We start from the raw sequence: 25,066 nt of genomic DNA on the forward strand, positions 1-25,066 counted from the left end.
AAATGAGCTTATCTGAGCAGGTGCCAAACTGGGATGTAGCACACTTATTCACAAGCAATTGCTGTGGATTTACACAACTCCTAAAGAATGATATATATGTTTATTCTCATGTAACTGCATGCCATTTAAATAACCTGGTAGTCTACAGATTCAGATCCCAGTGGTGTCTGGTGGTACATCCCCTCATGTCCAATTTTGTTCCTGTAAATCATGAAAAGGGGAAGTATGAATCTTGTCATTGTGCCAGGCATGGAAGATACCACCCATCACTATATTCTGATGCTGCCAGAGAACTTGTGGGCAGAAGTGAGGTGGAAGATCAAGGGTTATTTTCCAGAGAAAGCAGAAATGAATGAAAAGACTTGGGCTGTTCCTGCATTTCTCTAAAGCCCTATACTCACCATCCCTCCAATGTTGGAGGTCGTGAAGAGGGGACAGGGTAATTGGCAACCATGCATAATAGCTAACCATTCAACCAGGGCAGTATTTGTGAGACTCCATCCATGCGAATACTTGACAGTGTAGGGGAGTCAGGAAAGTTTCACAGAAAAGCTGTTCAGAACAGCAAGACATATGTATACATGTACTAATAAAACAGACTTGCACAGCACAAACTGCCTCTTGAAGTTTAAGCCATTTGTAACTCACTTAATTGGAATAAGACATCCGTGTACTTGGAAAAGACTCTGTGTTCTGTTTAATATATTTGTCAAACCATTCATAACAGTTTGCCTTAGTGAGAGAATGTGGCTTTCAGAGTTTTTCCCCCACAATGGTCTCCTACTTACAGTCAGAAAAGCATAGTTCTGCATAGACCCAACTAAAGTAAATGGATTGTGAACTTGAATTTTTAAGTCTTAACTTCTTTGCTTCTCCTAAAATTTAGAGAATCTAAATTGTGGCAACAGTTGAATGGCAGGGGGAAGTCTTTTTAATTGTAGCTTGTTATGAAGTATGGGTGGGGTCAGAAACCCATGTCTGCCTAAAACAAATCATCCACAGGTCTGCAGATAGATCCCAATCTATCTTTTGCCTGCCCCTGTTCTAGAGATGTGTGGTTGGAAGAACTGCTCAGATTGAGGAAGGAAAAGGAGAGGATACCATGTGGTTGAACTCATTGATCAGGTGCAGTCATATTATGCATGTGGTATATTGACCAGTTTTGTTTTCCTCTCTTAAATGCTAACAATGATATCAACAGTAGTAAAATATATTGCAGAAATTGTAGGAAATAGCTTTATACTCTTGCAGGCCCTTGGTCCATCTGTGCAATATTGTAGACTCCAACTGGCAATGACTCTCCAGGTCTTCTGGCAGATTTCTTTATGAGAAATCAGGGATACCAGGGGTTGAACCTGGGTCTTTTTGCAGTAAAGTCCATGCTTTCTGTGCTGTGATCCTGTGCAGTGGTGGAGTTATAACCACTTGGTAATGATCGTGGAGCCCCAGCAACTAAATTGACTCAGGTGAACTGTCAAGCCCAGAAAATCAAATACCAAGTTTTTCAAACTGTCTCTCATCAATTTTGAAAAGCAAAGAAAAGACAGTTGATTGTGACTTGTGGAGAAAAGGCTGTGAATTGAAAGTTACTGAGCACTCAGAAGAAAAGGTCTTTAAGCCATTTGTACTCAAATTAATTAGCTTCCAGATGACCTTTTAAAAGGTGCCTTTATTTGCAAGGTTGAGGAAACAACATGAAATAATACTCCGGATCCTTACTAAAAGAAACAGTTCCCTGCAAACTGACTAAAAACTTTTTATCTATTAGGTTGAGAGAAGCACGAGAATTTCAGCAAACAGGGCAATCTTTGTGTTTGTAACCTAAGAAACCAAATCCTACTGGGTGCAGCTGTGCTGGTAGTACTGAAACTGTAGGCACATTGTACCGTTAGAACAAGGGAAAACAGTCCATCCAGAATTTGTTTAATGTCATCTTGCATTTATCCACAATGCATTGACCCCAAAATGATTTACCAAAGTTGAATAGCGTGAGTCTTTTCTCTCTTTTCTCTTTTTATTTTTCCTTTTCCTTTGTTTTTCTTTTTTCTCTTGTTTGTTTCTTTTCTTTCTCCACCCCTCTATTTTGCTAAATACAGGGAATTGGGAGAAGGGTGGAGAAGAAGATGAAACTGGCAGGATGTAATGATTCTTTGCTGTTGAGTTCATAAGCAAGCAGTCCCTCTCCCTCATTATAGAGAATGCTTAATGTACATAAAATTCCTGATAATTTGTGTAATTTGGGTTTTAATCCAAACATTGAACAGTTGTAGCCTTATGTCTGGCTTTTTGGCTTTGGGGACTGGGTGGCCTTGTGTCCTGCGAGAGTGAACAATTTGGCATAATTCCTATGTTGCATTGATCCAAAATGACAAAATTTGAATTCTAAGGCTTAGGAATGATATGCTGAGAAAAGAGAAAGGGGGAGAAAGAATGAAATTTGCCCTTTAGATCAGATTTTAAAATTTATCATGTTAGCAAAATCTGCCATTTCCTCTTTTTTTTTCTTGTTAAATATAGTAATGGTGTAGCTTCTGCATCAATAAATAGATGCTGAGGACTACACAGCTTTTTGCTGTGGCAAAATTCCCTGATAACAGGGATATGCTCAAAGTTGAGAGAATAGTAATTTATGGGTTTTAAGAAAGAAGGGAGTGGTAGACCCCTTTGCCTTCCTTCCATATTATTTTCCTGAAAAGTTTAGGATTTTTGATGATAAATAGCCTTTCTGTCTCCTGTTTTGGCATCATTTGTTTTGCAAAAAGGCACACGGGTCTTACCCTGTGGAGACTCAGCCAATAAGCACAGTGTTTCCTCTCCTACCTTCACCTGTGTTTTGGTCGCCTATCTAACAGTTATTAAAATCACTTTTTTTTTACAACGCCAGTGATGAAACAAGAGTTTGCCTCCACATCTGAGGGTGAGAGTCAGACTTAGATCGTGCCAGCCTCTGCTGGATCTCAGGATTTCTGCATGGGCACTTTGACATGGCACATGAACCTCAGCTGTTCCACAATGCTGCAGCCAGACCGCTGACTGGTGCTGGCTACAGGGAACATACGACTCCTAATAGAGTTGCTGCTGGTCAGTTTCCTGGCTCAGCTCAAAGTATTGCATGACCTATACAGCCTGACATGCCTTGTCCAGGCTATCCAAAGAACCATATGATGGTCGCATAGGTTCATATGGTGGGGACATGACAGGGCTTTTTCAGTAACTGCTCCCAGGTTGTGCAAGGCTCTCTTCTGGGAAGTGAGGCTGCCCCTTCCCTTGTCTTTCTGCCATCAGGTAAGGGTTGCTTTTTTAAGGCAGACTTGGAACAATGGAAGTATTATTGAATGGTGTATTTACTGAATTCAGGGAGGCCATCCAAATGACTCACAACAGGGAATCTGTTTCTTCCCTGTTCAGCCACATCCCTTTATAACAGTAGAGGCTGGTGGTCTTTAATATGATTATTTTAAAATTATTTTTAATATTAAATCTTACAGTACTTTTAATTATACGTATTGGTTGAAATTCTGTTGCATAGCGTAGTCAGTTATAGCTAAAGTACGTCCACTGAATCAATGGAGCTTACAGATTGACCAAATCCCCGCTGATTCAATGGACCTACTCTAATTGCAATGTACTACACTAAACAATAGAATTTCAGCCGTTATATTGTTTTAATTGACTGTGAGCCACTTTGAGTCAACTAGGGGGAGATAGGCAGCATATTAAACAAATAAACAGACATTTCTCTTCTAATATATTTTTGCCATTTTCGATTGCTGAGCATCAGCCAGCTGAGGCAGCTGCTTTGTTCCACCTCAGAGTAGGGCCATACCTGTTTATTTGTAGCATTAACTGTGATAGACTAACTGGCCAAGTGAAATATATGGAGGTCTGACAGAGTGTTCCAGGGACTTCAATGGTGCTTCTTTGATCGGAAATATTATGGTCTTGAGAATTTTGAGTTGGTGAGTTTATGGCAATGATTTATTCTGGTGGGTCAATTGTATGAAAGAAATTGGCTCTACACAGATTTCTAAAAACAATTTCTTAGAAGTCCCGTGATGTCAAAGCTTTATTAATTGACCCATATGTTTTTAATGTTCAGTGGCCCAACTTGGATGTCATGTTCTGCTATCCTTACCCCAAATCCAAGCTCTCACTGTTTCTTTCCTCTCCAACCCTGCCAACCACTTCCTTCCTCGTTCCTAGTTTCTTCTACCATTTTCTTTAGTCTTTCATGATACCTGATATGGGCAAAAAGCAATTGGCACTTAAGTCCAGAACTTAATCTAAAAGCATGATTTTGAAGTGGATTTGCAAATCCTGATTTGAATAAACAGTAACTCATATTTGTCAAATCCAACCATTGCACCAACTTGTGACCTTCCAGATGATGTTCAACTGTAACTTCCATCATCCCTCACTGATGACAAAGGGTGATGGAAATTTCACTCATCCAACATTTGAAGGGCTACAACTGTGAGCTGAATAACTGAACAAGAATTAAATGTTCTCGGTTTTCCAAATAATGATTTAGAGAATCGTCTGACTTAAGCAGTTAATACCCCACTTTGGGTTTCTGTTGTACTACATGCTCCATTCAAAATAACAAAAACGCAATTATGTTATTAAGTTTTGCTTCCTCCATTATAGTGTATTTGTTCTTCACAATTCCCAAATGAGATAGCTGTAAGCTATTACACTGGAAATAGGGAGTATGCTCAACAAATATCTCATATTTATATGTTTGTTCAGTCTCTGTATTGATAATTGCATCTAACTTTTAAAAGTTGGATTTAAAATAGTGCTTTTTGTTGCTGCCATCTACATGTAGATGATGTGCAATATGTTGCATTTGACAAGGCATGTATGATTTTCATGCTTTTTCTTGTGCATTAACTTTCTGTATGAATTTCAACAAGAAACACTAAGCAAAAAGAAAAAGAAAAAAATATGTTGTGGCACCTTAAAGGCTAACTGCTTAACTTTAATGTGAGCTTTTGTGGAACATTGACCACTTCATCAGACATAAGAGTCAGCATACAGAAACTATGCGGTAAAAGATTTCTGGAAAACTCTAAGATAAAGGGAAAGTGGCATTTGGTTCCATTTCACACCTAATAATGAGTTAAGGCCCCTGTTTGGTATTCTTTTGTTATGCTTTGTGTTTCTTGTTGAAACGTTTGCACAGACTAACACGGCTACAACTTTGAAAACTATTTCTGTGTGAGAACTCATAAAGTGTGACAAGACATTCAGAAGTATAGGAGATGTTTCTATATAGTGGCAAAACTTTACGTTATAAGTATAGATGTGTATCTGTTTTCTTATTTCTGAATGCTCACTAGAATAGGGGTGGATGGTAAAATATATATAAGGATGTACAGTAATAAAATCATCTTTTCCTTGAGAAGTATTGTGAATTTTCTATGTTCTGTTTATAGCTAGTTTATGGTGTCCATAAGTTATCAAGACCATATTTTAAAGCACTTCAAAAACAATCCCTAGTTCAGTTTCAAGGCGTGCGATTTCTGCCTCATTTTGTGAGTCTGTCACATCTAGTTCATGATTTAGCAATGTGGTCTTGATCATTTTAGCTGACTGGAAGGCCCCACTGCTCCATGGGCTGACTCTTCATTTTTCAGGATGCAAAGAAGTGTTTTAAAATTAACTGTATGTTGTCCTTCGTGCTGGCTGAGCTATAGCCTTCCCAAAAGGGGAGAAAATGAGCTGGTTGTTCCTGTAGCCCAGAATTTTCCTGAACGTCGTTTAGACTAGTTACGGTAGAGGCTAAGCCATTGCATCTGGCTATTCCCACATGTGAGCCTGAAATCTGGAGCTGCGCTGGGCAGTGAATCAGAGGAGCGCATCCCCTGAAGGGAGGTGCTGGGCTGAAGCAGAGGCAAAGGCGCTTTAAAAGAGCTGAAGTATTAAACGCCTTCCAGCAGCTTGGGGTGAGGAAGTTCTTGGTGGGAAGGAGAGAGGAGGACCAGTGTGTGTGTGTGGAAATCCTCTTCAGGGGTGTGCAGAGGTGGAGTTCTGCAGCAACTCACAGCTTACCATGTCGAACAGCGTTGAGCAGATGGACACTCTGGAGTCTCTTCATTCTCCGTACTGTGGAAATGGGCCGCCCGGCAGCTGTAAATACTGGATCCTGGACTTAGGTACAAATGGCTGGCAAATATGGGCAGGCGCCGGGCAAGGGGGGGAGAGAGGGGTTTATTTCCCCCACCATTTCACAAACAGATGTATTTGGGGTGGACACTTAACTGTGAAGTTAATATAACAAAACAAAAAGGGAGCACAGATGTACTGCTAATATGTTGTGAGAAATCCATCCAAATCTTATCTTTAGAAGGTAAAATAAGCCTTTTTTTCTGTTTGATAGCACATTTTAATGGGCAATGTGAAGTCAGAAATGGGAAGGTTGGCATTGGTGTCCTGTCATGGTCTGCCAAACAATATTTATTTTAGCAAAATAAAATCTCATTTTCTTGGTGTGAAACAAAGGACGAAGGAGGGAGATTTTTTGATCTAAAATGCTCAGGGTTGCTTTTTTTCGCTATTTATCAAACCTTTTAAAATATATATCTAGTAAGGCTACTGGAGTATCCAAAAACGAGGCATTTGAAGAAAATTCTGTCAGATAAATTGAAGCTCTGAAAGATGAGCTTCGGTGGAAACAACTAAGTATCTTTTATACAGCATACCACACAAGATATACAAAACATATCCAGAATCAGATTTTCCATTGCCCATGGACCGGGCATTACTGTCAGTATTTATCATCAAGTCTTAATTGGTTCCAGAAAGATTTTTACTTGTTTGGGGACAGGGACATAAAATATTTTATTTGCCTCCCTCAAAAATAAATTAACTTAAATGGAGCTACCTTAAATTGATACCTGATTTTGTTTTCTGATAACAATGTGGTAACAGACATTAAAGATCTACATTTCAATACTTTTTAATTGAAAGGTATAAATGTATTTGGTTTTGTCTCATGAGTAGAAATTGCCAGTATTTTCAGTTAAATATTTCTAGGCCTTTTTATGCATTGTGTATATCTTGATTATAAACTAAGAGCAAGCTCAGGTGTATTAAGGATCTAATTTTATATGTGTATCTCAAGCATATACCCAAAAATAAGATAGAGTCTTATATTAATTTTTGCTCCAAAAATGCATTAGGGCTTATTTTCAGGGGATGTTTTATTTTACAGTCCTGTCATCTTCTGGTTGCTGCACAATGCTGCACAATGGTGGAGGGCAGAGTTTCACTTAACTGGAGCTTATTTGGGGGGTAGGGCTTATATTATGAGCATCCTGAAAGATCATACTAGTGCTTATTTTCAGGTTAAGTCTTATTTTCAGGGAAACAGGGTATATGTTTACACAGAAGTATAGTTGAGTTAAGTAGGGTTTGCATGCATGCCTAGAAATGAAGCATCCAAATGTGTTAAGAACATTTGGGTAGATGAGGCACTGAAATATGTATCTGATATCTGTCTGAGGTAAAAAATATAATATTTTTAGTATAATTTGTGTTGGAAGTACTGTACTTTGCTTGTGTCTCCTGAAAAGTGTATGGTTCTCATTTTGAGATTCATAATGAATTACAGCTTTAAAAACAGAGCAGACTTCCATGAGCAACATCTGACATCTTCCTAACTGTGTCACTTTGGAGAAATGTTTCTCAGATGCTAGTCTGGAGAGCCACTGGGATAGAAGTTGTACCAAATCAGGTAGATTAGCTCATTCAGTTGTACGTATGTCACATTTGCCGATTAAGACTTGTGACATGCTCACATTGACCACGGGCAACAGCAAGTAACTACACCTCACTATATGAAACAAGTTTAAAATCATACTGGATTTCTGAAAAGACTGAGGGAGAAAATGCAAGTTTGAAAAACAGATTGCAAAAGAGCAGTTTTTTAATGTACCATTGAATGTCCCAGGTGCACCACTGTCTTAATGACAGTAAAAATGTAAATATAACAATGCAAACATGGCTTTTGTGCATTGCTGTTACTGTATTCTTTAATCTCTGGTGCTAGTACTTCACCACAGCTTTATTCCTATCTGTGGTGAAATGCTAGTATTTTAATTCCAATTATTGCAAATGTGATTGTGGGATCAAATACTTTAAAACCCACCTAAGGCCTACTTAATAACTCTTCAAATTAAAAATGAGTAAGGAATTGTTCACATTCTACTAAGTTGACTGCTAATTCACTAGGTAGGAAGCTTCTAGCTCCTGGTGGTTTTGCGCCCTGTTTCATTTTACCTGTATCTTGATTTATGTAGGTCTTCTCAGAAATTGGTGCCTTGATATCATTTATAAGTGATGCTTTGGAGCAAGTCATCAGAAACATCTCTATTGGCAGAGATACTACGAAATGAAATGTGATCAAATACTGTTTTTACAGCTTTCCAATATGACTTTCTCCCAGACATCTCCCAGAAAGGGTAGTGGTAGTGGCAGAAATAGAAAAGAGAAAGTGTTGCCTTCTTTTTCCTTTTTACACAATGTAAGTATCAGTGGTCAATTGCAGTCATCGCCAAAAACATGCTGGCGAAGAGGAGGAAACTTAATGGCCAGAGCAGTGAGGTACAGAGAAACATTCAGTCGCCAACGTCTATCCAGAGAATATTGTAGGTTCCTTAATAGATCACATGAATCTAGGTTTCAGTGTTGAAATAGAAAGATAGCATGGAATGGTACAGATGATAATTGGAGAAGGAAGGGATATACAGTTGTAAATGAAATTATTCAACCCCCATTGCAAATCAAGTTTATTGTCAAAATGTACAGCCTTTCAGCTGTTTGCAATGAACTAATCAAACAAAAGCAATTGAAATAGCTGAACACAATGAATGATTCAAGTGGTTTCCCCAAATTCAACTGAAAATGTAACTTTTAATGAATCCTGCAGAAGTTATAGTTTTAAACATCTGGAAGGCTCGACATAGGTAGTATAGAGTTTCTCTCCTTTTTGTTAAAAAACAATATTAATCATACTCGAATGTGCAGTTATGGAGCCCCATGCAAGTAAGCATTGTCCGCTTCATTCTTGCAGTATAGGACATGTCCGTAGTTGTAATGGGACTGTGTACATGGGATGTTGAAAAACCTCTTGGTGAGGGAGCTTGAACATTTAGGGAGCTCAAGAGCCTCGTGGCGCAGTGGTTAAAACGCTGTACTGCAGCTAAAACTGTGCTCACGACCTGGGGTTCAAATCCCAGGTAGCCGGCTCAAGGTTGACTCAGCCTTCCATCCTTCCGAGGTCGGTAAAATGAGTACCCAGCTTGCTGGGGGGGCAATGTGTAGCCTGTATAATTAAAAAAAAATTGTAAACCGCCCGGAGAGTGCTTGTAGCGCTATGGGGCGGTATATAAGTCCAATAAATAAATAAATAAATAAATAAATAAATAAATAAATAAATATCATATCATATATATGAGGGAGCTTGCTGTGAGCTCATATCATATGAGGGAGCTTGAGCATTTATTCAGTGTATCCAGTCCCCATAGTTCAAAAGCTTTCTGGTGCCCCCATTTAGTCCACACTGATTTGAGACATGCCCATAGCTTCCCCTTGGTCGCTTATTTGTAAGTTGTATGGTTACATTTATATCCTGCTTTTCCTGTAAGGCGCTAAAGGCAGAATGAATGACTTCCTGCCTCCCCCTTCATTTTCACAGGAGCTTGGTGATGTAGCATAATCTGGGAGAAGGTGATGGTCCAAAGGTACCCACTGAAATTTACACCCCATTGGGGACTGGAACATAGATTTCTAACATCTCCATTCAACATTCTAACTGCTACATCTTAGTGATTGCTATGCTTCTGGTTAAGCATTGCATTTCACTGTACTAGGAAGGCTAGTGGCTGCTCTGTAGAGGAAGAGAATAAGATAGCTTATGCTCAGTTACCACTCCCATGCGTGGTAGTAATGGGCTCAGTATTTATTGGCACTCTTGAATCTGGCTGCAGTTCAGATAAACTTTATGGATTAAATAGAACATGCAGTTTTTCTCACTCACTACTACTTAATATTCACATCCACTATGATGACTGTTCATGTATGTAATGTTATCTCTCCGTTCCTTCTGGAGGATTGTGTTACTATGAAGTGATTGCTGGGAAAGGGAGCTCAGGAAAAGAGGGTGAAGGCTGGAATGCAGTAAAATAACCATTTGTAGTTGACAGGGTGGCGTAACTCTTGGATGTGAGCCAGTTCTGAAAGAAGCCCTAGCCTGTGCAGGACAGATGGAAGTTGTTAAATGTGTTGCTGTCGACCCTCACCAGTGTCAGCCAGAACAATGGACTGCAGAACCCTTACTGGAACGGAGCACATCTGGGTGCTGTAGAGAGGCTGTTAGTTAATGAAATGCAGGCCTGCATTTCCTTTCCACCTTCTCTCGGCAAGAATGTCTCAAGAGTTCTTTTGTGCATAGTTGATAAACAGCACATTGCTGTTGAAATCCCATTTTAAGAATTATCAAGATTTTAAAACAAAATACTATTTTTGATGTGAGAATGCAGAGAATGGTTTCCAAAGATATTAAAGCTGTTCCCACAGTTTGTGAGCTTGAGTGTAGGCAAGAAGGTTGTATTGATAATTTTCAAATTCTCCAGGGAGTTTTCAAAGACAAATTTATTTCATTTTGTTTAATATCACTTGTAGGCAGCCTTTCTCCCAATGAAGGGACTAAGATGCCCCCTAACACTCTAACTGTATGCCATATGACAAGGGATCCCATTACCCTCTTGTCCGCCCATTGCTTCTTTTAAATATCATTCTTTTCCAACATATTTTAGGGATAATTCCTGTAGGTAAATCCCTAACTTGATGACAGGAATTAAAAGTGGTGACTCACGAATGAGACATTACTAACCAAATACCATTGTGATAACTTTCATTTCATTTCACTTCCCTTCACTGCAAACATTGGGGGGTTTTATGGAGTCAGTGTACACATGCTGTGCCATGTCCCTGCACATGTGCATCAGCCAGAGGCTCCTTCCCTAATGCCTTCTGTGGCGATGGGCAAAGGAGGAACTCTGGTTCCTTCCACAAATAAAATGATTACTTGGAGCAATGGGAAGGCCTCTGTTGGGGAAGGATATGGGAGAAAAGAGTTAAACATCCTTTCCTACTGACCTGTGGGCATTGCAACAGTGCTGGCTTTGCCACATAACACAGGATTTGGGCTTGGAAGGAGATGTACAACTTCTCTGAAGCCTAACACAAATTAGATTTGAGAAGAGGGCTTCAGAAAGGTGAACTTTTCCAGGATTGAAACATGAAGCTTGATACATGCCAAAATTAAAGTTCACGGAGCCTTCAGAAAAAATTCTTAAGTAGTCATCACATCAAGCATGTCAGTCTTTAGCCTGCCTGGCCCTTCCAGTTGAATCTTCGTCACAACCTTCAAACCACTTCCTCTGGACTAATCCTGGTTACTTCACCATGACTACTCCAGAATAATTACATTTGTGGGTTTGTTTGCCATTAACATGTGCTGCTGGTTTGAAGTGAATCCTTTGTACCCCTCCTCCTCCTCTTCCTCTTAATGTTTCAGGAGGAGAAATGGAAACCCATACCTTAATTAGGAGAAATTCTGATTACAGCCCCAAGGGATGAGCAAGAGATTCTTCACAATAAAACATGATCCGTTTTCAGAGTCTGAGCTTTGTTTTTATAACAAAGCCTTGTGTATTTTATCTGTTACTAAGATGCATTTATTTCTAAACTAATGATGTATTGTCACAAACTCATCCATAAAGCATTTCACTTTAAAATCAACCCTTTTTCTTACTTTAATAACTGGAAGTTATTAAGGGAAAAAAGCTAGCTCTGTACCCTATTAAATATATATATTCTGTAGTGGGGGGGGGGGGGTCACAATGTCTCAATGCATTTGCTATTGAAATTACTTCGGTGAGTGAGAGTTGTTTGAGGACAATTTAGGAGTACCTGAATATTACTTTTAAAAAACATAGTATATGAAGCAAAGTTTAACAGAGTTGAGTCAATTAAGATAGAAGGAAGTGGATATTCTTTTGGATTTTAACAGGTACTTGTTAACTAGGGAGTGGAAGCATAGGCATTCCTTCAGTAAAGACTCTATCTGCCATTTCCCAGGTACAACCTTTTTTGAACATTTAATTCTTTATTTGTTTGGAAATGATCAAAAAGTGGTGCAGTAAAGAAAAAAATTGCAGCTTCTGTCTCCTTTCACACATACATGAAGAGAAACTTGAGGCCCCAGAATCAGAGCTCATCCTGAGCTTAGAGTGCAAAAAAGCCAGGCACATACCCCATGTGGAGGCATTAAAATATGTTACTCTCGGCCCAGTCAACAGAGATCCAGTGGTGAAGAGATATTTTGCCAAAACAAAGCCCAGGAGTTACATCCTTATGAATCACAAAATTCCAGTTTCCATCTGGAACAGGAGCTGTATACTGGGTATATTAACTGCATCATAAAGTGATGCCTGATTTAGTAATGGGGGATCCTTGGTTCTTGGATGCTAGCAACATGAGCTATTTTTTCATTCATTCTTTTTGTCTATATTTTGGCAAGCATCCTCTGGGGGCAGAGGTTTCGGTCCCATTTTCTCTTCTACTGAGATTATTCAATTGAGAAGGCTGAAAGCTCATAAAAGTACATACAAGGGACACAGCAGGCACTTGGCAGCAATTTAATGCATATGGTTTGCTCTTTTTCCCCTCACAAACACTGTTGTACTGTGCTTATGTGTGGCTTCAGTACAGGTTAAGGCAGAATAGACCTGATAAATACAAAATGACATGTAGTTCCTGCTGTGAGTATAGTCAAGGGCCAGCCTGTGTTTGGGCTCAGAGCAGTGTTCAGAAGATCCTTCAAGGAGCCCCATAGCACTCTAGATCAGAAGTGGAATGGCTGCCACAGATCTTTAGCTAGTCGGAAGACCTATTCTCACACATACCAGATTTTTAAGAAGTAGATGAAGTATGTGAAACATAAGCCTAAAATCTTGGCAAAGTTAAAGGGAAAAAAGAGGGGGGAAGAAACCAAAGGACAAAATATGCCCTGGATCCGTTCCAGTCGGGCTTCAGGCCGCGCCATGGTACAGAAACAGCATTGGTCACCCTGTATGATGACCTGCTGAGGGAGGCTGACAGGGGTAAAACATCTCTGTTGGTCCTCCTCCACATCTCTGCAGCCTTCAGTACCGTTGACCACGGTATCCTCCTGAGGAGGCTCTCCGAGTAGGGAATTGGTGGCCATGCGTTTGCAAGGCTCTGATCCTTCCTCGGGGACCGTCCTCAGAGAGTACAGCTTGGGGAGAGGTTATCAGCCCCGTGGACCGTCAGTTGTGGGGTTCCGCAGGGTTCAATCATCTCCCCAATGCTGTTTAATATCTACATGATGCCGCTGGGTGGGGTCATCGGGGTGTGGGCCATTGTGCCATCAATATGCCGATGACACTCAGCTCTACATCTCCTTTTCTCCAACTTCAGTGGAAGCCGTTCTGTTCCTTCAGCGCTGCTTGGAGTCTGTGCTGCAATGGATGCAGGAAAATGGGCTGAGGCTGAACCAGGACAAGACGGAGGTCCTGAGGGTGGGTGGCCCCACCGTCAACGATCTGGGAAACTCTCTCTCACTGTGGGGGTGACTCTTACCACAAAGAGTGAGGTTCGCAGCTTGGAGATCCATCTGGACCCGGTGCTCACCATGGAAACTCATGTGGCGTCAATGGTCCGTACCGCCTTTTTTCATCTTCGGCGGATAGCCCAGCTGCGTCCCTATCTTCATGTTGGGGCGCTCACCACCTTGGTACATGTGCTTGTAATCTCGAGATTAGACCACTGTAATGTGTTCTACGTGGGGCTGCCTTTGAGGTTGATGCGGAAACTCCAAGTGGTGTAGAATGTGGCGGCCAGACTCCTTAATGGAGTGAGAAAATATCATCCTATCTCTCCCACTCTGGCCGCTTTGCATTGGCTGCCCATTCGGTTCCGCATTGACTTTAAAGTTTTAATGCTTACGTATAAGGCCCTAAACAGTCTCAAACTCAATGATTCTTGGGGCTGCTGGAGGCAGAGTCTGGGTGAGGCTGGGCCGCATCAGATTTTCCACCAAGCAGAGCAAGAGCCCGAGGCAGCCACCCAGGAGTTTCCTTAGCCCAGCTGGGGCTCCGAGGAGGAGGAGGAGTGGTGTGTGAGCCCTCATCGCCAGCGCTCTGGCTCCTTTTTCACTTTCACCACCACCACTAGCGGCAGGACGAAGAAGCGGAGAAGGGAGGGAGCATCGGCAACCGCCTAGTGGGGCGGAGGGCACAATATAAATTTTTAAGAAAACTTCACAGAATCACCATGCCAAAGGAGAAAAGCCCGTATTGGTACCCACGAAATTAAACAGAACAGGGTGGGGCCCCCGCAGGTATGCATACGTGCACACACGCACACACACGGAGGTCCGGCAATCTTCCTCTGAGGGCCCCCCTCAAAAAAAAAGCATACTCAGCAGCAGCTACCCCCACCACGACAGAGGAGCAAATTTTGCAAGGCGAGCCCAGGCAGCCTCCATAGCTGAGGTGGCTGAAGCAGGACGAGGAGGAGGAGGAAGCACCACCAGGTGCTTGGGCAGCCGCTGGCCAGGCTGGTGCTGGGGGTGCCGAGAGAGAAAGAGAGCCAGAGAGCTGCTTCCCTGGAAGAGGCGGCAGCGATGGCAGCTGCTGTTGAAGGCTTAGAGCAGGGGTCAGGGAACTTTTTTAACTTTTACCCCCCAAAAAATTTATATAAGCCAACATTACCCCCTTGATTTGAAAGGAAGGAAATGATATAGTATTTGATGAAGCCACCCTTTTCCCCGCTTTAATTCAAGCCTTACCTGTTCCTTTTTTCATAGTTTTGAGTCAGTCTCTCTCTCTCACACACACACGCACACATCCACCCTCCATCCATCCATTTTCTCCATACATTTAAATAAGCTTGATGAAGCCCTCGGTCTCTTGCACCTTCCTTCCCCTGTTAACTTGATCCTTTCCCGCCTCCTGCTGGCTTGCATTCATTTCCAGAGGAAGCAGTCATTCAAAGCCCGGATTGATTGATTGCTCAGGGCTATTCCACAGCTGTAGCCAGTTAAGCAGGCTTATCTCCGATCTCTGAACTAACTGAGGATTTACAAGTGCCTGCTGCAACCAGGAAGTAACAGGGAGAGGTGGCTTACAATTTGAGATTTCACTGCAGGAGTGGGAGGGAGGGGGGATAGCGCTCTGCTCATTATTCCTAGGATTTTCACTTTTACCCCATTTGGGGTAATTTACCCCTGTTCCCAGACCACTGACTTAGAGGCACTCTTCGAGGACGGGACGGGAGTATGCCCCACTCTCAGGCATCGCTCGGCGGTGGATTGCGTGCTTGGGGCGGAAAGGACCAGCAGCGCACCTTGCTTGCTGGCTCTCTCCCAAGACAGCGCCTCTTGCATCCTCCATCCAGAACTGCAGCCGGCAGACAGGCAGGCTGGCTGACAGGCTGCAGTTCCGGATGGAGGGTGCAAGAGGCGCTGTCTTGAGAGACAGCCAGTGAGTGACACGAGACTTTTTTTTTTGACTCTTGACAGCAGAGGACGCATGGGCGCTTCGGGGGGCAGGCAAGGCGGGGGCCACAAACTATCATCCGGCAGGCCACAAATGGCCCCCAGGCCACATGTTTGAGACCCCTGGTTTAGGGCCTCGATACTTGGCGGAACGCCTACTCCCACCAAAATCTACCCGTATCACCCAGTCGAGTCAGGAGATGAGGCTGAGGAGTCTGACGTCAAGGGGGGCCCGGAAGGAAAAAACAAGAAACCGGGCTTTCTCAGTGGTAGCTCCTCACTTATGGAATAACCTTCCTCCGGAGATTCCTGCGGCCTCTTCGCTGGGCATCTTTAAAAACCAATTGAAAACTTGGATGTTTACGCAGGCCTTCCATCCAGTTAATACTTGCTTTCTTTCTTTTTCTTTTTCTTTTTCTTATTTTTTCTTTTCTCTCTCTCTCTCTTTTTCCATCTTGAATAACTTGTCTATTGATGTTTAAAAATTTTGTTATATTTTATATGTTATATATGTTGGAAGCCGCCTAGAGTGGTTGTTCGACTAGATAGGTGGGGTATAAATGCAATCAATCAATCAATCAATCAATCAATCAATCAATCAATAAAATATTGTGCCATTTTAAGAGTTATCACAAACATGCAGGAGGGAGGCGCAGTGTCCTTAATAAATACAGATGTGCTATGATGTCAGCAGACTTGATCTACTGAAAACAAATCTTGCCTCTAGGAGCCACCGTAATGTACATGTACCATCTGCTCTTAATAAGTGTAGCATGATGGAGTTGAGCACTTTACAGTATGCTTCATCTGTGCTTTTGGGGGCGGGGGTTGGGGGTTGATAGGTCAAAGTTAAGAGCCTTTCAAATATATGGAAGGGGCATCCTTATTTTCCTGTTTCTGTGGAACTTTTGATTTCCTTTTTTGGAAGATCAGACCCAAGATCCATTTAATTCAGTATAATTCTGAGTGTGATAATGCACCTGAGAAGAATAGAGACAGAGAATACCTATTTGCTGTTTCAGCTGCTTCTGATAATCAGAGGAATAGCACATCTGAAAACCAAAGAAAATTAATTTAGCCACCTTGGCTAATAGCTATTTATGTGTTAATGTTATTATAGTTCAGCACATGCTTTTACTTCTTTTGCATAATTTTTTATTCTGTGCTATTTGGGAATGCACAGGCCAAAATCCTCTTGCATAGTTATGCAAATAGCATAGATTTTGGAGGCAAATTGCCCCCAAAACATTATGAGCTGCATGCCAAGTCATAACGTTCAGTATGCAGCTGACAATGTCTACAGTGATTTTTTTTTTAACTTGGCACAGTGTACTTCACAAAATTATGCTGTTTGTGCTATACCAGTATAACTAGGTAAAAAGATTTGGGCCACTTTTTTCACTTGTACAGAGTTTTATGTGTGATTTGATAATAATCATCACCTGTAGCTAGTCTTGTAAAGATTCTCTATATGCCTGCATGCCTAAAAAGGCAATTTATAAATTGCCATAAATCTGTGAAATGTACAGGATACTGATTTAAGTACTGTTACAGCAAATATAGTTACATATGAAGAAGAGATGGGATAAGCTTTCCCAATGACTTTTACATACCTAATAAGAGATGTGCTATTTGAATTATGGCATGCTGCTTATAATCCCCTTGGAATTAATTTTATTTATCAGATTCCATAGTTCCATTCCCAAAGAGTTCAAATGCCCCACATACACACATTTACTCTGAGCCAGATAGGCTATCTCATTGTGATAGACTAGGCCAAGATCATACAACAGCCACAATGTAGGGAACGCCAGGGAATCAGGCTCTCCCTGCCTTGAGCAGAACACAATCTATTACACCAGAGATGGATAATGTGAGGCCCTACAGATGTTTGGGGGACTGCTGCTCCCATCATTCCTCAGTATTGGCTGTGCTGGATGGAGATCATGGGAGCTGTAATCTGAGAACCTTTGGAGGGGGCCCATATTCCCACATTGGCTCATTTTTGTTCGGAGAGTTTCTGTTACCATGGGAAAGAGAGAAAAAAATTCTGCAATGTCTAGATAAGTGAACACCTCTGTAGGTCAAGTTAAAGCTGTGTTTGATTTAATACCATTTCAACTGGACACAAAGAAAGCTGTTTCATATGAATTGAAAAATGGCCTGTTTCCCATGTCAACAAGAAAGGAAATGACTTCAGGTTGGGTTTCATCCAGTGCTCTTCTGTTCAAGTGTTTTATAAAGTTTGGGTGTATGAGATTTCAAACAGGACCCATTTTCCATCAGATGTGCTGCTTGCTAGGAAATTTGCATGTACAATACACACATGATAAGCAGCCATTGCCTCTTTTATCATACATACAGGAAGTACAATAACCCTTAGAGATTATATATCATTTTAGAATTTTCAAAGCACTTCTCATATGTCTTCTTTAATTTCTTATACAAGTCATGTGGATTTGCTGGTAGCATTCCTCCAGTATTACTGATAGGAGGTCGAGAACTAGTGACTTGCCTAAGAACACTGGGTGAGTTTGTAGCTGATACAAGATTTGAACTAGGCTCGCTGTCTGATGTGTAGCATTTTCATTAAATATGTAAACCAAGGTAATCCTGGATAATTAGGGCCCCCACTTTCTAATCATGAAGTGGATTGTGCATATATTATCACTATATCATGGCTTCATGTGCTGTGAAGTTCTCTTCACTAGTGTTTTTGTGAAACGTTTTTCGTCCTGTGAAATTTATTAAACCACTCTGAGTTTTTAAACCTTAGTAATGAGGATAGAAGAATTCCCCACAATAATGCATTAAAAAGTTCTTCATTGGATAAAAAAGTGGAATAGATATTACTACTGATTCCTTGGGAAAGAATGGCCTCTTCTACAACCCATTTTCTAGATAACTGATATCTGATCTTTCTGTAGTTTAATTAGCAAGATCAAAACCACAATTACCCCTGTGCTTCTGAGAAAGCCTCTTGAAACTGCATCTTTAAACAGAAAATTAAGGTCTCAAAAATTTAAATTCAGTAACTAGGCACACACAGGAGACAAGTTTACATGCCCAGTATAAGTGTAATGCCTTTGTTGGTTCTGTTGTTAGTATAGGCTTTCTCATCCTTGATACCCTCAAAAAGTATTTAGATTACTTCTCACTATTTTTGGAAATGGTAAAAGTTGTGTGAGGGCACCAGCTTAAGAGAGGCTGGTTTAAGGTTATAAGATTGCGGGCAAACACATACTTAAGCTTACATTTATTTAATGTGAGTAATGTAACATCCATATGCTTCAAGTTAAAAGTGAGGGCTATGATGTTTTCATAGCAGGAAACTGTTACTAGAGAAGTACATTTAGAAGACGCCTGGCCTGCAATCAATTCTCATTCCCTGACAAGTATAGAATAACATGTGTTTGTAAACATGCCTGTCACATTAATGCATTGCATTATTATATAGAAGGTATTTCGCAGATGCACTTTAATGTAATATAGGAAGAGCCTCTGGGAAGTTAAATGTCCTTAGGGGTAAAAATGCCTAGATGCTTTTTACAATTCTCTAATCATATTAAAGATGAGATACATCTCTACTATATTAATATGTGGCTTTTTTTCCTTTTTTTTAAAAACTTATTTCCCAAAGGGAATTCAGTTGTGTTCATTACTTCTATAACTACATGGCAGGATAACATCACTGCAAATGGACACAAAATCCTGTTGCTTATTATGTTATTCAGTGAAATGCTTTCATATAATACTTGCTGAAATCCTGTTCAAGTTGGCATAATGTTAAATTCCACCAGGGGAAGAGTGCTGGGCCTTACACCAAAGCAGCCAGCATTACATAATGAGTTGCATGGTTCATGTTGAGGTTGTGCAGTCAACATAATGGTTGTGCAGTTGATTGTAAAGTTCACATTGGGACTGTTGCACAACATGCTCATGGCAGTGCTTTATGGATATTACTTCCATCTTGCCATGATTTTTTTTGCCTGTCACTTCCATAGCTTCACAATGCACATACATAGCTTTGCAACAGGATTTCAGCCACTATGTTGTAAATACTAAATGGAAGGGAAAGCGAGGGAAGTTAAATATTAAGTGATGAAACCCATATACCGAGGGGGGAAGTGTTGGTTTATTTTTCCCATTGAACAGCAAGCTGTTTCTCCCACTGTTGGTGCTAAGCATATCTGCAGTGGTATATAGTTGTGTAGTAGCTATGTAAATGCACCTCTAACCTATAGAAAATGAAGCATCTTTTCTGCTTTAAAAGCAAGGGTGCCTTCGTGTGTTTCATTTGCTGGCAAGATTCCATGGGAAAATCAGTTTACTTGAGAGTTTCTGGCCTTAAGCTCAACATGTATTATAGCAAAAAAGCTTTGAATGTCTGGTTTTTAGCCTTAGGGTTACACCCCCTCAAGCCAACCCTCTCCCTTTTAATTTTTTTGGAACAAAATTTGCTCAGATCGCTTTGAGCCTTCTAGGGCCAATGGAGCATTTTGCCATGTTTTGAGAGACTTCCCATTTAATTTAATTTAATTTATTATATTTATATCCCGCCCATCTAATCATTCGACTACCCTGGGCGTAAACCCAGTGCTGAACTTTTTAAATTTATATTTTAGCTACTGGAGGATTTTTACACCTTTTTGTTTTTAAGCACATTTTTTAATTTTAAAAAACCCAGGGCCTAGCACGCGCACACACACACACACACACAGAGAGAGAGAGAGAGAGAGAGAGAGAGAGAGAGAAATGGCCTTGGTCGTCTTCAGACTGCAGACTGATTTAAAGTGAACTGTGTCACTTGCTTGGCTAGAAAAGTTTTATTTTATTGTCCATTTTCGTCATGGCTTAAACATTCTTCTTTTCCTTCAGTGTCTTTTGGTTTTGGGTAATATCTGTAGCCTTTAGATGAACTTCAATTTCCATTAGCAGAGGCACATATGGAGCTGTACTTCAGCCTTAAGGAGTAAGTAGTAAATTACCCCTTGGAGAGTTTGTGAGTAGTCTAAACAAAAATGCACTCTTGAGTAAGTAGATAAAAGGGATAGGAGAATTTCAAGGGTTGTCTGGTTTCTGTATGTATTGATGAACTTGGGGGATATCTTTGGACAGATTTAAATGTACAGTGACTTACATTTAAAGACTTAACAAGAGGAATAAATATTGATCATTGACTTAATAGATGAGACAATAGCTGATGGGCTATCCTGAAAATCCACAGAACTTTAAAATAGGCTTCTAAATCAATAATAACCATAATATGTTTGCGGCATAGTGTAACATCGCTATCCTTCTCTTCCACTGACACACACCAAAAGACAATTCAGTCTTCACCAGGGTAAATAATTCAACTTTGTAAGAAATTGAGCTTTCCAAATTTTCATTCATTCATTCATTCATTCATTTATTTCCCGCCCATCTGGTCTATATGACCACTCTAGGCAGCTAAATACATATACAAACCAAATTTGTGTCTCTTATGAATGTGAAAATAGTGGTTAGATAGGTCAGAGTTTGCCATACCTTGCAGTTTCAGAAACCAGAGGGGTGACTAAGATTTTGAGTGGATTGGGTTTTATATCACCTGTATGATTTCCTGCGCTTCCCTGTCATTAGTGAAAATCAGAATATAGACAGTATACGCAAAGGAAGTTTTAAAATGCAGAATGAATTGTGTAATTATGTGAGCACCCTCCTGAAATCTAAAGTAATACAACTTCTGCAGTAGTTAACAATCTCAATGAGAACTAGAACTCACTCCCCTACTACTGCTTTGGCCATTCATGTGCTGAAAAGTGGCACAGTGTATTGCAGTCTGAAGAAATTACAACATAAAGCCATAGTCCATGTAGGAATTCTCCTTGGTAAGTCTTACAGATATTGGTTGTGTATGGGTGGGATACACAACCAATGGCGTGTTCTCGTCCATGGGGTCACAAAGAGTCGGACACGACTTAACGACTAAACAACAACATGGGTGGGATACATGTGCCACTATCTCTAGCCATGTAGATTAGATGGATGGTATGTGAAGATCCAACAGTATACCTACCTGGGAACCAGTAGTGCTCCATGAGAACATTTCCCTTGATCTGTCTGACTGGCGTGGTTGCAGTGGTGTATAAAGCTAATGCTCTCAATAGTTCCTGGAACTTGGGACTTTCTGCATTGCAGGGGCTACAGCTGTCATCTGCCACCGCCACCCCCTTTGTTTCCTTTCTTTGAGTTTAACTGCCATTTTCACACAGAGGCTCAGATAGAAATGGATTCACTGGGGAACAGAAGCTTTCCTTGCTATAGAATCATAGAAAGTGAAGTTGGAAGGGGCCTAACATTAATAGGTCTCAGTTAATTTTCAAGTATTTATAAAACGCATTGATTTGAAAATATCAGAGCAGTATACAAAAAATTCCAGTTTCTTAGCAATTTTAAATCTAGACATCAAATGGTTGCCGATTAAATGCTTCCCCTTACAAAAAAAAACCCAACCTTTATTTTCCTCCTCCTTCTACATACAGTGTTTCACTCTGCCTTTCCAGATTCACTTTCAGTTTCCAGCAATGATGCCAGCCCTCCTGCATCTGTGACATCACTTCAGCCCCATATGATTGGTGCTCAGAGCTCCCCAGGCCCCAAGCGCCCTGGCAACACCCTGAGGAAGTGGCTCACCAGCCCAGTGAGACGACTTAGTAGTGGAAAAGCTGATGGCCACGTGAAGAAACTGGCCCACAAACACAAGAAGAGTCGAGAGGTCCGCAAGAGTGCTGACACAGGCTCTCAGAAGGATTCTGATGACAGTGCGGCTACACCTCAGGATGAGACTATCGAAGAGGTATGTGCTCATAAAACAATCCACTTGGAGATCGGCACTGGCTGGGGTCCAGATTTTTAACTTAAATATAGGCGTACTTGAACGAGTGTATATGACTGCAGTATATATTTCTTTTTCATCTGAGCAGAAAACTTTGTCCTAGAAGATGTGACCCTACCTTATGACCTCAAAATGTTTTGGAGAACAATTCCTTTTAGGTCCCAACCTAGGATTCTGGGAGTTGTGGTCTAAAACATCTGGAGGACACCAACTTACCACCATCAGCATTCTTTTCTTTGTTCTTAGAAGAAGCCAAAAAAAATTGTGTGTTTGGGGGGGGGGGGAGCAGCATTGCCTGGTTCAGCTTTTTGTTACCAGTGGAAAAGTGTCCCCTGTCTTCAGTTGCTGCCAAAACCTTTAGCAAGCAATTTGTTTCCTAAATCTTCTGCAGAACTCTTCCATAAACAACAACATCTGGCTCTTTTCATTCCCCAAAATGTGTTGTTTCTCTTGTATTTACTCTGTTCCACTGTGAATAGATAAAATCACATGGGATAACTTAAACTAGGAACATCTCTGCCTTGTCATTGCTTCCTCCATCAATAAGATGTGATGTATAGTTCTGAGGCCCTGCAGAGCTGGTTTAGTCATTAAAAATAGCTGCTAAGTATCTTTAGCCAGCACAGAATCTATGAGGAATGTAACAGCAAGAAAGGATCTAGACTAAAGCACTAAATATGCTAAAGTTTTGGGCTTTGTTCCTCTGACACAGAATGATGAGCTAGTGTTCTGTGGCTTGCTATACTGAAGAAGTGACCAGTACATTGCTGTTGTGTAATTTCAGTGCAGAAATTTGGGGGTACTACTATGATTCAGATAGAGTGATCTCTGTCCAATGAAACATGTCTTGTCACTCTTAAAACAAATTCTGTGCCTGCAGCACTTCTTACTCAATCCTGTTTCCCTTCACATGTTTCATCAGCCAGAGGTAACTTGTAAATGTAATTTCAGGGCTTCCTCTGAGTAGGTCATGACATTTGAAATTGAAATCAGGACATCTGAAAAGGAGAAACTATGGCTTGTTTTAACGAAAGTTAAATCCCAATCAAACCATGATTTCTGGACCTAGCTTTTTAACTGACCAGGATTAGAACAAATACCAGATTTCCATTTTCAGCCAAAACAAAGAACATGGCTTGTTCTAAAGTAAAAACTAGATGCTTTCATTTTCTGCATACCAGAGTGAGGAGTAGGATGAGAAATGTGCAAACAGAAGGCTTGTTGCCAGTGTTATAAATCATTGCTTAAATCATCATATGAATGAGGCCATATTTGAAGAACTTTTAGTTTTAAATATGTGGTTGCTTAAATGTCCTGTTTAAATCCCCACAATCTTAGGAGTCATTATAGACTTTATATTATGTTATGCGCTGTCAGGTCAGAAACAACTTACAGCAACTGTAATAAGGCTTTCAAGGTAAGTGAGATATTTAAGGAGTGGTTTACCATTTACCGGGTAGGTGGGGCTCGTCAGCCTCGGAAGGCAGCCCATCTAGGAGAAGGAAAACTCCAATTTCAAACCTCCACTGCCTTGTGGCTATATCTACTGATGGAAAAGGCGTTAACCTCAAGGCAAAATCCGGAGCCGGAGTCCCAGAGGCAGTTCGTGTCGTTCTGGCAACTCCTGCGACGTCACTGGAACCAGTTGTATTGGCTCTTGTCTTTCCACTGGACTATTTCAGTGATGTGGAGAGGAGGGATCTGCTGCTTGGGTATCAGCCTATCCTCCATATTATTTTACCCAGGCTTCGTGCTCTGGAAAGGACACTCATACAGAGCATGTTACCATAGTCTCTTGAGACTGAAGGATGCCTAAGAGGTTTACCATTTCCATACCCCTAGTGAGTTTCCATGACCGAGTGGGGATTTGAGCATAGGCCTCCTGAGTCCTAGTCCATCATTATGTCCACTATATCACACGAGGTATCTCACTAAAAACATGAGGGATAAATAAATAAATTTGCAGACTTTGTGTTGGATCCAGTCTAAATTAGTTGAAGTTAGAACCAACAAAACTAGAGGATCAATTATACCTCAGATTTCATAAATTTTAAGGGACACAACCTCCCAACTAGCACTGTCTGGATTCTGACATTATATGAGTAGTTCTGTTGCATAGTTCGTAGTTCTGTTGTGTATAGTAACACTGTTGTTCAAATGCTCATTTCCCATCAGTCTTTTCACTTTTGTTGGGTTGACCATATAGGAATGTGTTTCTTTAATTGCCAAAATACAATTCAAAAGTCTTCTGGTAATCACCAGAAGATTGAATTCCCAAACGTTCTCAAAAACTGTTAAAATAACGCAGAGGCATACAGAATGCTCTCAGATCTGATCTGACTATTTAAAAGTATGTTGTATATAGTATTACTAAGGGCTATGCAACCAGTTCTTCATAGTAGCCAAGGGATTGACTTCTGTGTCAGGAATAGTGGGCTATACTGTAGGCCTGATATATAAGGATTTCTAAGAGAGTTTTTATGAAACACTTTGACAATATATAAATACTTCTTCTTCTTCTTCTTCTTCTTCTTCTTCTTCTTCTTCTTCTTATTATTATTATTATTATTATTATTATTATTATTATTATTATTATTATT

At 40.6% G+C, this 25,066-nt stretch overlaps 1 protein-coding gene across 5 annotated transcripts in view; it reads left to right on the forward strand.

Annotated features, from left to right (window-relative positions):
• The window catches only part of TRIO (trio Rho guanine nucleotide exchange factor), a 269,555-nt gene that overhangs the window by 200,840 nt on the left and 43,649 nt on the right, over positions 1 to 25,066 (forward strand). For all 5 annotated transcript variants that reach the window (XM_020781274.3, XM_020781278.3, XM_072998502.2 and 2 more), the window contains exon 35: positions 22,135 to 22,427. In XM_020781274.3, coding sequence (XP_020636933.3) covers positions 22,135 to 22,427 — 293 coding nt within the window. The remainder of the gene's footprint in view (positions 1 to 22,134; positions 22,428 to 25,066) is intronic.

Source organism: Pogona vitticeps, chromosome 4 (genome assembly GCF_051106095.1).
Source record: "Pogona vitticeps strain Pit_001003342236 chromosome 4, PviZW2.1, whole genome shotgun sequence".
Taxonomy (NCBI): Eukaryota; Metazoa; Chordata; class Lepidosauria; order Squamata; family Agamidae; genus Pogona; species Pogona vitticeps.